General features: G+C 49.4%; 1 protein-coding gene across 1 annotated transcript in view; it reads right to left on the bottom strand.

Annotated features, from left to right (window-relative positions):
• Nucleotides 1-17,389, bottom strand: part of CLSTN2 (calsyntenin 2) — a 597,522-nt gene extending 580,133 nt beyond the window's left edge. The window contains exon 1 of the mRNA XM_034995881.1: nt 17,275-17,389. Within this exon, the coding sequence (XP_034851772.1) occupies nt 17,275-17,389 (115 nt within the window). The remainder of the gene's footprint in view (nt 1-17,274) is intronic.
• Nucleotides 17,390-18,097: the final 708 nt, after the last annotated feature.

Genomic DNA, 18,097 nt, shown 5'->3' with positions numbered 1-18,097 from the left:
AACATCCCTTTAGTAGACCTTCTGTATTTCAATTTCAAAACCCATACTTCAACAATAAACTAGAACGAAATTTCCTTTGGAGACTAGGATATAAGCAACAATGCCTTCCCTGCTCTCAACCCACCGGAGCCCAGCTGGTATGGCTAACAAGACAATCATTTCGCTGGGGCCCTGAAAGGGGATGGTGGCCTCTTTGCCAAGCCCCGGTGTTATTTTCTGAGGGTCTCCCATGTGCACAGGAGGGGAATATAAGAGGAAAAGACACACTGTTGCCCTCAATGAGTATAGAATGGGGTCAGGGAAAATGATTAATGCACAATAAATAGAGGATAAAATATAAAGACGTATCGCCAAGGGGAGACTGCACACCACAGTGATATTAAGGGCATAGGCTCTGAAGTCAGACAGATCTGGCTTTAAGTCCCAATGCCAGTACTTATGGACTTACTAAAGCTTACCCAGAGACTCAGCTTCTTCCTATAAAATGGGGAAGTTACGGGACTCACCTCACATAGCTCCTGAGAGGATGATGTGAGCTGACGTGTGTAAAGTCTCTAGGACAGGGATAACCATCCTCAAAGTCTTAGACCGTTACCCCCACACTTCCCTTTGGCCGCCTGTCCAACCTCCTATAGGGACCTGTCTGTCCTTCAGAGTTCTCACCATGCATGCTGCCCCCCACGTAGGGTGTGCCCTGGCCTGCTGCGTAGGAAATAAACATCCTCCATCCTTTCTCTTGTGGGCCATGGGAGAGTCATGACCAGTCTGGCTAAGGCCAAGGTCAGAGACAAACAGAACCAAGTTAGAATCATCTAGTAAGAGTCACACCTGAGGTGAGAAGGGCCTGTTTTTAGATGACTCAGGAGAGGGACCGGCTGGACCCACAAGAGCCTTGCAGCTTCCACTTTGTGCACTGGACCCCTGAGCTACCATGAGAGGTAGGACTGCCCCTCCTCGTGCAGGGAGGAGGCCACGTGCAGGCTCTGATCAGTAGCCCCAACTGAGCTCAGGCCTTGAGTAGGCCCAGCTCAGACACCTGCTGTGTGAATAAAGAAACCTCCAGGTGATCCTAACCAATTCCTAGTCATTTAAGGCCACAGACACCATGGAACAGAAGCAAGCTATCCTCCTTCCCTCCCTCCCCTTTATCTAAATTCCCGAGCCATGGGATCTATGAGCATAATAAGATGGTTGCTTTCCATCAGTAAGCTGTGGGGTAGTTTGCTGGGTAGCGTTAGATAACCAGAACACCAGACTCTTGTATGCCAGGTGTTTTATGTCCTTGCGCTCACTTTATCTTTATAACAGCGTCTTGAAATAGGACTTAACATACCCATCTTAGAGAGGAGAAATCTGACACTCCAGAGAAGTGAAGCAACCTTTCCAAGATCACATAGCTTTTTTTTTTTAAGATTATTTATTTATTTATTTATTTGAGAGAGAGAGAATGAGATGAGAACACATGAGAGGGGATAGGGTCAGAGGGCAAAGCAGACTCCCTGCCGAGCAGGGAGCCCGATGCGGGAGTCCATCCAGGGACTCCAGGATCATGACCTGAGCCGAAGGCAGTCGCTTAACCAACTGAGCCACCCAGGCGCCCAGATCACATAGCTTCTAAGTGGTATAATCAGGACCAATACACCAAGTCAGGATCCATATACTATTTATACACCGCACATCAGTCAGCCACCCAGAATTAAGAGAACTTTTTAAATAAATTAGAGGTTGTATTCAGCACCTGAAATGGCCTATTTACATATATTTTATATGCTGATAACACTCACCTCTGAAATAAAGTCATCTGGTTGTCAAAAACATAAAAAATACTAAATCCCATCCACGTGAGCTGGGCCATGTGACTGAGGCTAAGCTGAAGAACTAATTCACATCAGACTATTCCGCTGACAGTGGCCCAGTGCAGTAAGTCTCTCAGAGAAAGGTAGAATCTGTAGCAGTCAGATTCTTTAGCGCCTTAACTGAAATAACAGAATGACCACAGTAATTCAGACCAGTGGGCAAGCGGGGGTGGGTGCAGGGGAGAGATCTTTCGTTCCGCGGGCTATTCTACATCGGCGAAGGAAGTGCCTCAGACAGAGGTAAAACTGCTTTGCAAATTCACTTATAGGTGTTCTGGGAGAATGCCGAAAATAGACACTCGAGAAATCTGGCTGCAATCAGGCCAGATGTTCCCCCAGACGCGTGAATGATTGTGGGCTGCGGGCACTCAGTCTGATTCAACTTAAGGTACCTCAGGAGGTACCTGAGTCCTGATCTTGGGGAAGAAGCTGGGGCCACCCCGCCCTCCAGGAGCCTTGAGAGTCCTGGGCGCAGCATACCAGCTGCCAGCCCTGGCTGCAGGGCCCTGCCAGGGCATCTGCTGCAGGGAGGCCTTCTACCCCAGTGCGTGTGAAGGAATGCCTAAGTGCCGCACACGAGCACTCCATGTGCGGTGAAGGGAGACGCCAGCTGGGGCGAAGCAGAGTTCCAAATATCCCTCTGAGACCGCAGAGCTGCCAAGCAAGCCTGACCGGATGTGCCAAGGAACCCCAGCGCCCAGATCCTGAAGTATAAGACTTACCCCAGGGGATGGTATGGAGGAAGAGCCCGGAGAGAGCACAGCACACACTCCCTATAAAATACCTTCTCTTGTTCACTCCCTCTATCAGTTTGAGGCCCCTCAGAAGCAGGCCCTGCCTGAGGCAAGGATTGGGGGGCAGGTGGTGTATCTGGGAGATGATGTCAGGAAAGACTCAGGAACAAAGGGTGGGAGCAAGTCGCCACTGGGGGTGCGTGGAGCCCAGGCCTCGGGGGACCTCGGGGGGACTGTGTGCCAGGCTGCAGATGTTCTCTCACCAGAGAGACAAGGGTGCTGGGGTACTGACCCACCAACTCCTGTCAGTCATTGGTTGAGGACCATTCCTGGGGTTGTTAATTCCCTGGTCTTCTGACCTGGCACACACACAGGCAGAGACAGTTCTTGTGGCCAGAGAGAGCCACAGGCAAAGGGCCCCTGGTGCTGGAAGTAGGGCCTGAATGCATGAAAATGGCAGGAGCAGAGGGAATGTGGCCAGGGCACTGCTGGTGTCAGTTACAGTCACCATCCATGGCCACCTAAATCCCCTCCCCGCCCCATGGCTACTGTCTAGTCTCCATCCAACTTGCATGGCATTGAGTCCAGTAACAATGCATGCTGAAGAGGGGGTCAAGACCTACCACAAGCTCCAGCCGGGAGTACACAGCCCCTCTGGGGAGGAAGCCCCTGATTCCAAGCCACTGGTAGCAGGTTCCACCTAACTCAGTAGCTCTTCTATTCCTCTAGCCCTGCTGAATGGGATGGATGGGGAAAAGAGCTGGCCCTTCCTCATCCCAGGCTGGCTATGGGTAGACTGGGGGGCCATCGCAGACCTGGTTTTGTGACCACCTTCTGGCATAGGGAGGTCTGCTTCTGAGCCTCCTGGCAAAACAAAACAAAACAAAACAAAACCAGTACTCCACAAAACCACTGTACCCTAGGACTGCCTAAGTGTAACCCCTGACCCTAACTGCTGCCAAAGACCACCATACCTGGACCTGGATATAATCCCTGTAGGGCATTTTTTTTTCCCTTGGAGAGTGAGAGGAGGCTGAAATGGGAAACTACCAGGTAGGGAAGATCTGAATCTATCTTGAAATGCCAGAGAGATAACAGAACACCATGCCCTAGACACCTGTTTTACTCCCCAAGCTTTCTGTGAGAAATACTTTTGTCTGGCTGTCAGAGGTATATTTCACACAACCTCAGGCTTTTCCTGCCATGATTTTACCTTTCCCAAGTTCAATCATTTCAGGGAAATCGGTATGTAAATTCCCCATGAAGTTAGAGGAGATTCCACTTTCAAAAAAATCCCCAAGGAACCAGTGTGTGTGTGTCAGGGGGCCAGGATGGGCGGCGGAGTGGGGGGCTACCAAAGCCGTCTCAGAGAAGGAAGCATTTTAGTAAGTTAAGTTGGAAGAGTGGGCGTGAGAATTCTCCCTCCCACCCAGGCTCTTCTCTTTATTCCACATAAGCTGGGTCTGTGCGGGAGCTAGTAGGGAAGCTGCTTTTAAATTCACAGCTTATAGTCCATTATAATTGAAAATATGGTGATGCATAAGAGATGATGTTGATTTTAGAATCAGAATGTCAACCAGGTCTTCTCATTTCAGAAATACATACATCCCTTAGTGCCCTGAAGTTATTGTTGGGCTGAAATTTTTATAAACTCCACTCCAAGTCAAATATTACACAACTACCAAATGTCACTGAACTACTTATTAAGGGGATATACCATTTCCTATTAAATCAAAATATTAAAATGCATTTTCATCTCAAAGTTACTGACGCTCTCTTTGGCAATGCAGCCTCTCTCTTTGTAACACCTCAAGCTTATGTGAAGAAAGGGAGAAGAACAAGACACCTAGGGATTAAAAACAAAACACAATAAAAACCCTCATTCTACATAATCAATTAGAACACTAAGGAAGAATTTTCCATCTAAGAGACCAGTGTTTTAACTCTGAAAAATTAGTACTGACCATAGTAAGTACTCTATCCTGTTTGTTGGAGTTTAATCCATTGGGTTATAAACAAAAAATGATGTGATTTTTGGCCCCTACTATGCTATGTCAACGTCCTCTTTACCACGGGGTGGAAACTGGCTCAAAGATACTCCAGCCCAATTCCATAACTTTTCATTCCCTTTCAATTACTAAGGCTCAATCCAGGTCATTTTTAACATCAATCTCCTATCTGATCCAAAGATCTATTCTCCCTGCCCCCCTACAAAGGCAAGGCATTCCCAAGTCTCTGATGGAGGGGCCAAGTGTAGTCCGCCCCCTCCCCTCCAACTTGCTCTTGGTGTTTATGGAGTAGAGAAGCAGGAAAGGGGAAAGACCAGGGGATATCTCTATACTTAACTAGGCAAAGTAGCAGTCCTCTCTTTGGTCTAAATAATGTTCCAGCACATGGTTTATGGGCTTTATGAGGTCTTCCAACATGCTTCACTGGAAATTCTTATTCCTGAGAAGATCTTCCTGTGAAATGTGACAACTTCTTTCAGTTGTCCAGGTGGCATTTTCCTTTTTTCCCCCGAAAGGCACCCAGGCTATAGTTCCAGAAATTATCTACCCCATAAGGCAATTTCAGCCTGCAAGCACATATGGGATCCATCTTTGGTATCTCCTAGAACTGGGAATTTGTTTTGTTTTTTTAACATTTTATTGATTTATTTGAGAGAGAGAGAGAACGAGCAGGGAGGAGGGGCAGAGGGAGAGGGAGAAGCAGACTCACCGCTGAGCAGGGAGCCCGATGCGGGGCTCAATCTCAGGACCCCAGGATCATGACCTGAGCAGAAGGCAGACGCTTAACCAACTGAGCCACCCAGGGGCCCAGACCTGGGAATTTGTGAGTGAGTGAGAGTGTTGCAGGTGTCCAGGCATCTCTTGGGTTGTATACATAATTTAATAATATCAGTAAATTCCATTTCAGGATAATAATGGGGGCATCACAAAATATTTTTTGTAAAAAGGGGCCACAGATTCTGACACGGATGAAAACCAGTGGTCTAGATTTATAATCCTTTCAGTGTATTTCCCTGTTATGGATCCTCAGACTTTAGTAAAACCCTGTTGGGTCCAAGCTCTAGCTTTGATGTGGGAATAAAAGGAAATGTTCCCACTTAAGCCAGAGTTCCAGGAAGAGGGTATCTCTCTCCACTCTGGGTCCCTACCCCAGCCTATGCAGGGAGTGGCAGCATTAATCACAGAAAAAAACCTCTGCCCCTAGAAGGGAGATGCCAGGGTCAGAACCAGAGCTGTTAGCCACCTGCCCCATCCCTGCTTCACAGCTCCCATCTGCCCCACCCCCCACCAAGGAGCTTTTCTTCCCAATGCCAGCCTCAGAAGTTCTGGGGGTCTGGGTCTGGATGGGGAAGGTCGGTGGGGTTTCCCTGTGCACAGTGCCAAAGCTTTAATGCTCGGTACAAACCAGTATATCCATAGATCCAGAAGTAAATGTTCTGACTTTGAAGAGATTCCCATTTGCTCATTTTTTGTGGACTACATGCACAGCCTAGAAATCTCAGCACATCCAGAAATCTACCCCTCTTCCTGCTCGCCTGCTTCCCTAGCCATGGTGGGAGAACTCCATGGGCCTCATCCCGTGGGGCCGTCCCGTTTTAACTGATGACAAAGCTTTTCCTACTTAAAACTTCATCCTTGACTCTGATATCATATCAAAGTGCCTTTAATGACCTGTTTGGAAAAGAAAGCATGATTTACATACATAGGACTTCTACGATCTAGGGTTTAAGAGAATGCTGACGGGAATGCACAGGATCCACAGAGTGACACAGAAGAGTGTGGTGGGGAGAGTGTTAGACCTGCAGCAGCCAATAGTCACAACAAAATTCTCATCAGTGCAGTGACAGAGGATGTTCTCCCAAATGTGCACTGTTCAATGCTATAGATTAAAGACGGAGCTTATGACTAAGCTATTTCACTGATGGGAAAGTTAATTCACATTACTTATCCCAGAAGAAGATACACTCTGGCAATGGCCCCCAGCATCATCAGCCCCAGAGGTGCTGATGAGCAGCCACCTAACCTGTCTCACACCTAGCAGGTCACCCACCTCCAGCCCAGCTCCATCTCCCCTCTTAACCAGTACATTTCTATCTAACTTTGTAAATAACCAAGATGTGTTTCTTCTCCCATTCACATCCTAAAATCTTGTTCACTGGCCCATCCTCAGTTTCTAGATGATCAAGAGGAGGGGGTTAAAGGCGGGGCAGCAGCCAGCCCAAGGGAAGGTGGCCCTCTGGATGCCTGAGCAGGTACTAAGGTCTTGTCACCCACACTCACTTGGCAATGCCCTGTTCGCCGCCAAACCCAGGGCCACTGGGGTACATTTTATGCAATAAGGCAGAAGTGTCCTTAGAGCGTTTGGCCTGAGCTTCAGGCAGAAGCATCTCTGGCTTCAGGGATAGAGGGACATGCTAAGTGTTTCCTGGCAGCCGAGAGAGTGAGCCTGAATACCTATGCATGTTCTCAAGCTACCTAAGTCCAGGATAAACTGTACTGCTGCAGAGGAAATCATAAATAATGCATCCGAAGACCAGGACTTCAATGTCTTTGAAGGGTTTCATTTCTCCTCCCTTCCAACTTTGATATATGTACTTACTTAACAAGGGTCTGGGGAGGGTTAATTGAATTAATATATGTAAAGTGCTTTGAGTTTGAAGAGAATACGCAATATAAATGGAAGTGTCACTAAAAAGGTTAATCTAATTTACATCTAACACTTTCAGTTCATGGTGTTAATGAACTATATCCTTTTAGAGAGTGATTAATTTATAGAAATGTGATTATTTTTCCTAATGCTATATATGGGTCAGCTTCTCCTATTACTATAACTTTATAGGAGAATTCAGCATTTTATAAATTAAAACAATAAATCACACACCCCTATAATGGCTATATTTCATTAATTAAAAGGAGACATGCATTAGATTAACATTTATCTGCTTTAATTAATTTGCTGCAATGCAGTTATCCATGCAAATTGGAAAATGACACATCAACTTGACATAATACTAACAGTTTTGACTGGTTCTTCCCTGAAAATTTATGGACCTGCAACTGCTGCATTCGTGGGTAACCATGGTGACCACCAGCTGTGTGACACGTGCAAGCTGTACATCAAAGAGCCGGGAAGAGACTTAACACTAAATTCAAACTTCTCCTGAAAATATACTTAACTAAATAGATAAATAGGTAAGGCCTAAGAAAAAGAAAAGGATACAGGATTTTGTTTGGGGGAGTTGAGTCCCAAAGTCTCCAACAAATTTCTTAAATCTGACCACCTTCTTTTTGTAGGCCCTTTATCCTTTCAAAAGGCATTTAGAGCCACTTCCAGGTGGATCCTCAGAACATCCATGGGTAGAGGAGGGAGGTGGCACAAAGCCAACCCCAGAAAGGTGAACAGTTTGCCCCCCAGCTCCACACTGATCAGTGGGTCCAGGTCACAAGTCCATACTGACTGTTGTCAGACTGGCTTGAAGACTGCAGATTTGTTTAACTATATACTACAACAGACATTGTGGACATGCAAAGTGATAGAAGTCACAAAATGGGAGAAGAAACAGGAGTAACAGGGAAATGGAAATGGGGTTTAACCTTTCATGTGGGGTCTCTCTTCTGTAGCTGTAGCTGTAGCTCATGGTTCCAAACCTACCATGGGCAATGTTAATCCAAAGGAACGAATCACTAATGGTTAGACAGGAAATAGAGGGTAGAACAGGTTTGGAGTGTGGGAGATTCTTCTCCCTGCCTCTGGAGTTAGAAAATCACTTACTCCGGTCCTCTAGGCCACACGCAAGGGCAGTTTAAGCCCACACAGTCCTAGAATTTCAGCTCATTTTGCTCTGCCAGGATTTCTTGGCACACATCTCTTTGCTGTAAACTGTCCCAGCTTCTTCCCTCCAGACCCTGTCTGGGAGGGAGTAAAAGACAAGCCATCACTCGAAATGCACAGAAACGCTGGGGAATGAAAGGAAGTACTGAGTATGCAGTTCATGGGATTTTAAGACCCACCCTTCCTTCTTTCCTTCTTTCCTTCCTTCCTTCTTTCCTTCCTTCCTTTCCTCCTGCCTACACCCCTCCCTCCTTCCTTCCTTCGCTCCTTCCTTCTTCCCTCCTTCCTTCTCTCCTTCACTCCTTCCTTCCCTCCCTCTATCCATCCTTCCTTCCTTCCTTCCCTCCTTTCCTCTATCCTTCCTTCCTTCTTTCCTTCCTCCCTCCCTCCCTCCCAATTAACAGCATTCACTTTGTAAAAGTTGAAAACACTTCACTCTACAGATGAGTCAGGAGAACATTAGCCACACCAAAACATGTGAGGGCATCCAGTCCAGCAGATGCCACTGGAATTCACACTGAAAACGGCTATAAACGCCACTCTTGTTGCTTCTAAAAATGTGTGAGGGCATCCAGTCCGGGGTTCTTCCCCCTAGAGGGGTTCACAATCTGCCTGGGGAGCAGGAAGGCAACAGGCACTTGGAGGGGGGAAATTAGAAGTGGTAAAATATAGAGGAACAAGGCCCCCACCCAGAAGCAGCCTTACAACCATGTAAAGAAACAAAGTGTTCCTTGGCGAACTGTTAGTAGCCAATGGGAGTGCTTCTCAGATTTGGCTGGGCATCAGAAATACCCGAGAACTTCAAGAGCTTTGGGGCACCTGGGTGGCTCAGTCGGTTAAGAGTCTGCCGTCCACTCAGGTCATGATCCCGGGGGGTCCTGGGATCTGAGCCCTGCATGGGGTCCCTGCTCGGTGAAGAGTCTGCTTCTCTCCCTCTGCCTGCCGATCCCCCCTGCTCTCATTCTCGCTCTTAAATAAACAAACAAACAAACAAAATTTAAGAAAAGAAAGACAAGGCAAGACATGAGAGCTTTAAAGGAAGTCCCAGGTCCTAGCCTAGAGCAATTGCTGCAGAGTCTCCGGGGGTGGGTGCCAGGCATCACTGCTATTTTATAACTGTCCCAGCTGGTTCTGCTGTGCACTCAGGGTTGAGAATCACTGACATGGTGGAGGAGAAGACAGACTCTGAAACTAGACTTGGTGGATTCAAATCCCAGCTCTACTGTTTTACTAGCTGGGTGAACTGGGTAAGTAGCTTAACCTTCCCAGCCTTCGTTTTCTCACCTTTAAAATGGGGATGATAAGAGCACACATCTGGTTGAGTGGCTGGAAGGCTATGAGTATTAATACCTATAAAGCACTCAGAGCAGTGCCTCGAACATAGTCAGCTCTTGGTAAATGATCATATTTGCTGTCTGGAAATTGCTGGAAAGTTCTTTGAGAAGAGAGGCGGCCTGATGAGAAGTGAAGGGAAAACCATCAACTCTTATGGATGGCTGCAGAGTTTGGAACTATCTTGAGAGAAACTACCATCAGGGGTGAGGCTCCCTGTTCTCAGAAGGCCGCCATGCATCCCCACTTCACAGGAGGCTTGGGTTGTAAGAGTGCAGGCAGAAGTCCTCTGCGGACATTTCCTGTCCTAGCCGGTGTTCTAGGACTATCTGAGCTGCTAGAAGGGATTATGGTAGGGATGGGCGAGGCAGAAGGTGGGAGAAGGGCTGGTTTCCTCTAGGACAAGAACTGGTGTCCTACTCCCTCTCTTTTCCCCACAGCACCCCTTCCCACCCCAGGGCAGTGACTATAAAATGTAATATAGGAATTGGATTTCCAGTACTAGAGTCCCAGTGGTAGCAAAGACTCTGTTGCCTGTGTAAGTAGAGAGCTGGGGACATAGAGGGGCCATGCTGTTCGGACAGTGGGCATCACAAGGGGTAGCCTGTGACAGACAGAAACTTGAAGCCATTCCAAGAGTGTGAAGCTATTCTCAAAACCCTGGGGCCCTGCCAGCCCCTAGCATGGATGGTGAAGGATGGATTCATGATGACTGGGATGGAATTTCTTGGAGGCCTGGTGGGACTGGAGTTGGTGCTACCCATCCTGGCAGCAGTGTGAGGGAGGAGTGAGGAGGAGGTCAAAATTAAAATTTAGCACTTTCGTTGTAAGCCCTGCTGAATAAGGCAGTAGCAGGGGCATGGAGAGACTGGGGAAGGTTCTAGATAGTTATGGGTAGAATCAACTGGATATGATAAAGGACAGGGTGTGATTGGGGAGAGAGACGCATGCTGGAGGAGTCCTGGGACTTTGACTTAGGTGAGTGCACAGGAGGACCCTTCACCAAAAAGGCAGCCACAGACAGAATAATAGCAGGTTTCTGGAGGGAGAGAAGAGGTTGGGTATACATGGGGCTGGTGGTACCCCAGAGCACCCTAGAGGAGGCAGACATTAAGCAAGCCTCAAGATGAGCTAGAAAAATTGGTCAGGGCTAGAGATGACCCTAGGAGAACTGATATAAGCAGAGGGCACTGAGCTGGGGACAGGCAAGGTCCTGAGGATCTATAAGGGTAAGTGATTGTTCCAAGGATTAGAAAACCACTAAGAAGAGGCAGAAGTGGGCTTTGGGTGACATCGTCCAAGACATCACCTGGCTCTCTGGTGCTGGATTACAACCACCTACAAGCAGTAAGACCCCTTGGTCTGATTTCTGTCTCTGTTGCTGCAGGCCCTATGAGGTTCCTTTACCAATCTATAAAATGGGTATTTGTGAAAAGAGCAATTGACATATATAATCATGACATAAGAAAAGGCAGCCTTATGAGTAGTCAGGTACCTGCTACTCCGTCTATACCATCTCCTCCCACCCTTGCCACACTCACTTTTCAGCATCCCCTCTTCATTGTCCCCAGCGGCCAGCCTTCGAGTATATCTAATATACTCGGAAGTGTTCATGGTAGCCTTTATTCACCCTGCCTGCTTAACAAAGGATTCAGAAGGGAGCCATCCTTAACCCAAATGAAAGACCAGCTAGGGAGCCCTTTCTGGTGCAGGAGACCCCTGCAAGCACATCTCAGACCACAAAATGCAGACAGCTGTCTTCTCTGTGTGAGGCCAAGCATGACAGGAAGTGAGGAAGGCTTCTGGACCAGAAGACAGAAGCCATGTTTACTCCTCATGCCGAAGTGAATCAGAGAATGAGGCTTGCAGAGAAACGGACTCTTTCAGCAATTTTGTAGTGAAACCCAAATGTTCTCAGACAGTGAGGCTCAGACAGAGTAAGAGCCTCTCTGACCTTACTCAGACCCTTCCCAGAGCAGACATTACATCCCTCTGGTAGGTAAGCCCAGGTGATGTGAAATCCATGTCTACCACACTGTTCTGGGTTCAAATCTCAGTTCTACAATCTCTAAGCAGTGAGACCTTGGGCAAGTTACTTCACTTCTCTGGGCCTCAGTTTTCTCCTCTGTAAAGATGGGACAGCAATTCTACCTTCACCATAGAGTTGGGGTTAAGACCAAATCAACTGACACATGGGAAATGCTGAAAGAAGTGCCAGGCACATAGTGTGCATTCAATAAACATTCACTATGTTATTAGCTCTGTAATCTGTATACAGAAATGTATTCTCCCTCTCTCTAAAAAAAACAAAAACAAAAAAAATGGGGCACTTGGGTGGCTCAGTTGGTTAAGCATCTGACTCTTAATTTCGGCTCAGGTCATGATCTCGGGGTCCTGAGGTCAAGCCCCGTGTCAGGCTCTGTGCTGGGTGTGGATCCTGCTTGGGATTCTCTCTCTCTCTCTCTCTCTCCCCGTCTCCCTCTGCCCCTCCCCCCTTAGAAAAAGGGGAAAAAAAGAAAAAAAAAGAAATGTATTTGGCCATGGCTGAGCTCCCTCTTCACTCCTGCCTGTGTGCCAATCATGTGCATTCTTACCATCCTGCATTCACTGTCCTGCCCCCCTCCTATCTGCTTACCGAGTGCCTACTCACCCATCAAGACCCCTTTCATTTTCTCTGTAAATCTTTCCTGACTTCTCCCATCCTTGCCAATTTCTTCCTTTCCTCCAAGATTTTTCTGAGGTCTGTAGTGCACAATCTACCCTTTTCCCGTCAGCTATGAAGTTCTCCAGTAGTTCATGTCATGTGTGATGTTTGCCCTAGACAGAGTGTGAGCTCTTTGATATCTGGAACTTGCTTTATCTTTTTGTTCCCTTCACAGAGAATAACAGAAGACTGAGAAGTAGCTACTGGCTGATAAGGCTAAAGAACAGGGCCCAGTACATGTTTGAGTTGGCCTCCCACCGAAGGCATCCTTCTCTGAACTGTGCCCACCCCTGCCTTCTGCCTGATGCTCCCCCAAAGTCCATAGCATGACTGTTATAGATGAATGTTTGTGTCCCTGCAAGATTCATACCTTGAAACCCTAACCCCAAAGTAATGGCATGAGGAGGCGGGGTCTTTGGGAGGTGACTGGGGAAAGAGGGGGTCATGGTGGTGGAGCTCTCATCAATGGGATTAGTACTCTTATAAATAAAAGTCAGGAGAAAGCCTGCTTCTTCTCTCTGTTCTCTACCCTGTGTGGGTACAATGAGAAGTCAGGAGTCTGCAATTTGGAAGAGGCTCTTACCAGAACCCGACCCCCGGCACCTTGATCGCAGACTACCAGCCTCCAGATGTTCGAAATAAATTGCGATTGCTTGTAAGCCATTCAGGCCCCGGTATTTTCGTTACAGCAGCCCCACCTGGTTAAGATGGCAATCATCTGTCCTACTCAGTACATGTCTTGAGCTCAGCAGCCTTCTCCCAATTCAGTCCTCTCCTGGACCATCTCAAACTTACCACACCAATGGAAACATTTCCACAGGGTCCAGTTAGTGGTGGGCCAGACAACAAAGAATAAAAATCATCTGTTTCGAGCTGCCATTTTGTTATCAAACCTTGGGTTACCCCCTTCCATGTAAACAGGCATCATCAGAGAGGTTGTCTTAAGCAAAACAAAAATGCTTCTCTGCTTCCTGGAACAGCAGGGCTGAGACGAAAGTGCTAACTGGCAGGGACCTCTCCTAACAGCCCAAATCAACCACAGATGCTCTTCCTCCAGAGACCAGAAGCCCCGCACCTCCCAGAGCTGGCCCACGGAGACATGTTTATTTACTTATACAGCACACATTGCTGAGTCCTTACTCTGGGCTGGCCCTGCACTAAGTGCCAGGGATTCTGAATGAATGGGAAGGGGGTCCTGGTCTCAAAGGCGTCCATAGACTAGTGAAAGTAGTAAATGTTTTCACAGTTCAAGCTAAATGTGTGTGAATGTGGACTTCCATTTATACACGGTGTTTCTCCACACATGCACATACAAAGAAAGAGACAGAGAGAGAACAGAGCTTGGGCTGCGAGAAGATATGACCAAAGCTACTGAATTGCCAAGAGGTCAGAAAAGGGGATTTCACCAAATCTCAAACCCTAGAGCCCAGTGTTTATGAAACCAATAATTACCGTCACTATGTATTTAGTGCCATTTGCATGCCATGAAGACGGCTAAATGATTTCTAAACCCTCTCCTGACAACCGCTTTGCAAGGTAGATTTTTTGTATCCCTATTTTATAGATAAGGAAACTGAGGCTCAAAAAGCTTAGCTAATTTACCCAAGATAACCTAGCCAGGAAGCAGTAGGACCAGGATTAGAACCCGGGTTTCTCTAAGTCCAAATTTTATTTTATAGAGGAGAGGAGAAAACATCTCAAACATCTACGTCAAGAAACAAGAGCACTGTGACTGCAAACAGGTAGAATCACTAAGCCCATCACCACTGACTGCTCAGCTTACACCTGAATACCAGGCAGCCACTTGGCCCTAGGGAGGCAGGGAAAGTCAAGGTGAGATTCCAGCCCTCAAGGCTCACAGAGCAGTGCCGGGGCAAGACAAGGGGCACAGGCACACCAAAGGGGGAGCCACAGTGTTCTGGGGGTGCCCAGCCTGGGAGACCCATGGGGAAAGGTTCCTAGGGGAGGCCCTGTGTAAGCCTGACCAGGGGATGAGTAACAGAAGGGATTAGGCTGAGGAAGGTGGCCTTCTAGCCTGAAGACATGGTCCACAGGATCCATGAGCACATCCTGGCCTGGTAACCAGAGGTGATTCAGGATGAAGGGAATCTGGTCTTTTCAAGGAATCCAAGAAGTGTTCGTCTTTTTTAAATAGCCAAGATAGAGAAAAGTAAAGGGAAGTTGTTATGATAACTGCCTGGCCACTGGATTATTTCAGAAATTGGGAATATGTTTGCACTAAGAGTTCATTGATTCTGTGAAAACCCCAAACAGTTGTATGGAATTAGAGGCTCACTTCCCTGCAGCAAGAAGCAAGGAATACAAAGGCAAGACGAGCCATGCCCCACAGCCACAACGTCGTCGTACAGGAGCCCAAAGTTGCGGAGGTATGTTTTCCAGGCAGTTGTCCAGGGGGCGTGTTCAACTCTGACGGGCAGCCTGAAGCCACATTCCCAATTTTCTTCGACATGTGAGTGCAGAATTGTATGCAGGAAGAAGGCTATTTTTTGTTCAATCTTCTTCACATGTCGCCCTGACTTTTCTCTTTTTCAGTGACAGGAGTAATCATGATACGAACCTTAGAAACGGCAAAGGCAGTGGCAGGAAGAAGCATACCCTTACTATTGCTCATGTTCTTCAGAGATGATGTGAGATTTGGGAATGTAAAATGCAACTGCATCGTAATAAGGAAAGTCAGTTCTGTAAATACCGACTAAACTGTCATTATAAATGTCTCTGTTTTGATCAACTATTACACATTTCTTTTTTTTTTAATGCAGCTAACAGCGCTCTTTGCAGCCCCCCAGTGGTTGGAAGGGGGAAAAAGGAAGAAGGGGGATTCGCTAGACAACTCTCACCCCTCTAGGGCCAATCAACTTTTTTACATTGGAAAGACAAATGGCTTGTTTTCACCACAAAATGAGTATATACTAAGTGAGGAAGATGAAAAGTGTTGACTAAAATGCACATAATTGTACATATACATATGAATCACTGGGAGCCTGGATTTTTTTCTTTTTCATCTTTCTCTCTTATCTCTGCAAAGCTTTCTATTCTGACCTGAGAACCCTGCAATGCATAAGCACACCAGGTCCTCTACCCAAACAAGCTTTTCTCTTTTCCTCACTTGCTGTGAGCTCCCCTGTTTGCAGACATCTGCTTATAAATGTACCATTTATTTTGCTACAAAGTGATTAAAAATCTTCAAAAACATGTCATTTGCCTATTTAAACAAAGTGTCTATACAGGGGAAGGACGGCAAAAGGTTTGGAAGTTCATTGTTTTTAATTCTTGTTTTTACCAAAACAACAGTCTCTCAGAATGATCCCTCGTATCAGCGACTCCTTTACCACACTTTAAAATATTTTCATAATGAGTTTTTCCTTGTCTTCTCAAAAAAGAAACTGCTTCTCAAGAAGGGGGGGGGCTGAATTGTTGAAAAGAAACAGGATGTCTGCTTATGAAATAGTTTCAAAATCATGTCAACAACAATGTAAGGTTAGAGAATAAGCAGAAACTCTCCTATTCTTTGCTCAAATTTATCATTCACAAGTTGTGGGAGAAGCATCCCTGAGATCCAAAGGAGGCAAACTATCTACTCTCCTCACCCTCCAAGAGTAATTAAACCTGGTATACATTCCTTCCCTGAGCCACTGGTAAGCTATAGTTCAAAGCCAGCTTGCAAAATCAGGTTGCCTCTAATAGGGAACCTGTTTATCTACAGGTGCAAACCCCTCCGGCCCCTGATGATGGTCAGACAAGATTCCAGCGATCACGTTCCCCCCTCCTCGTTACGTGGCAGATTTGGCCACAGCTCCTAAACCAAGCGCATACCCTGCTCGTCAACAGCGCAAAGAATCAACAAGTTATCACTAAGCTGGGCGCTCCAGCCGAGATCTGCTACTGCCTCCCCAGCGCCCACCCTCACCCGGCTCCCTCTCTGCTCCTCCCTCGCCCCTCCCCGCACCGTCCTGCACGTGACCTTCTCTTTCAGATCCGCCCTCCGGTCGCCCCTACCCCAGCGCCCTCCCCTCGCACCCAGACAGCTGTCAAAGTACGCTGCTCGCCAGCCTACTGTCTCCTTACAGCGCCGGGCGTTCACCAGGACCTTGCAGCCTTCTGGGAGGGAGCAGCGGGGAGGTCAGCATCTCCCACCGCACCGGGTGGGCGGGGGAAGGGCGCCAGGTGGGCCCCAGCGGAGTCGGAGAGGCGGCGGGGGGCTGGGGGGCGTCACATCCCACACTTCTCCGGACTCCGCGGCCCACCGGGAGGGCGCGCGTTCCCAGGGGAGCCACAGCCGCCCTGGGGGAGCCTGAGGCGAGCCGGGGCGGGGGCGGGGGAGCTTCCCTGGAGCCTACAAGTTTCCATCCACCTCCGAGCCGGAGAAGCGCTCTGCTCGTCCTTTGAAGGCACCGCCGCCGATTCCCTCCCTCAGGGCAGGAGCAGACAACTGTCTCTTCTACCCGGCGCCCGAGCCCAGCTCAAGCGGTCCCCGGGCTGGGGCCCGCGACGCCCTCACTACGCTCCCACCCCGCCACACACAGCCCCCAAAGTTGTCCAGACTTCCGCAGACCTCCCCTTCTCCTGCGTCCCTGGACCCCGCCCAGGGTAGGGCCGGCGTCTGCAGGTGGAGCCTTTCAGGTCCGGGGCGCAGGGCGCTCACTTCGGGGATCCCGAGCGCACAGAGGCCGGGAGCTGCGGCAAGGGAGGGCGTGCATTTCTAGCGTGAGCCCGGGTCCCCGCGCTTGCACCCGTAAGCCCGCCCTGCCTCCCTCTTTGGAGAGGAGGAAACTTCCCCAGCACCCACCTTTAGCCGCGAGGAGGCGGCGCCGCCGGCTGCCCCCGCCGCCGCCGCCGCCGCTGCCGCTCCCCACGCCCAGCGCCAGCAGGAGCGGCACCCAGCACAGCCTCCCGGTCAGCATCCTCGCCGCCGCCGCCGCCGCCGCCAACCAGCTGCCGCCGCCGCCTGCTGCCCGCGCCGGCTCTCGCCTGCGGGTGCCCGCCGGGCCGCGGCTGCCTCGCTTTGCCTGCTGGGTGCGCTTCGGGTGCCGCCGCGCTCGGCCTCCGCTGCCCGCCGCCGCGCCGCTCGCTCGCTCGCTCGCCGCCAGCAGCCGCGCTCACTGGCGCGGACCCGGAGCGGCTCCGGCGCTCACCCCGGGACGGCCCGTGACGTCACGGGGGGAGGGAGGTGGCTCCTGCATATTCATGAGACGCGGACACCGGCCCTGCTTCCGCGCTCCCGGCTCCGCGGCCCCGACCCCCAACTTTCCTCCCGCGTCCTCACGCTCCCAGGCAGGACTCGGCTCCGGTAGGACCGCGGCGGGCCGCTGCGGCGAGCCCTCCCGCCCGCGCCCCGGCTCCGGCTCCCCAAATAACTGCCTCAGGAGACGGCGGGGCCCCTCAGAAAGTGGTCACCTGGGGCCTGCGCGTCGTCTGCTGCGGCACAGGGGACCCTGCCCTGCCACGCCCTTGGAGCTGACATCGGTGCGGAGGGCCGGGCGGGCGTGCTGCGGGTCCTGCCCTTGGCCGGGCGTCTGGACGGACGCTCTGTGCCGCCTGGTCTGGGGAGGGCGCCAGGCACACGCGAGAGCTGGAGAACGCGAGCGCTGCTCTGGACTTGCCAGGCAGGG

Source organism: Mirounga leonina, unplaced genomic scaffold (assembly GCF_011800145.1).
Source record: "Mirounga leonina isolate KUSES-001 unplaced genomic scaffold, KU_Mleo_1.0 Mir_115, whole genome shotgun sequence".
In the NCBI taxonomy this organism is placed as follows: domain Eukaryota; kingdom Metazoa; phylum Chordata; class Mammalia; order Carnivora; family Phocidae; genus Mirounga; species Mirounga leonina.
Note: the sequence above shows the minus strand (reverse complement) of the source record. Positions and strands in the feature narration are given on the sequence as shown.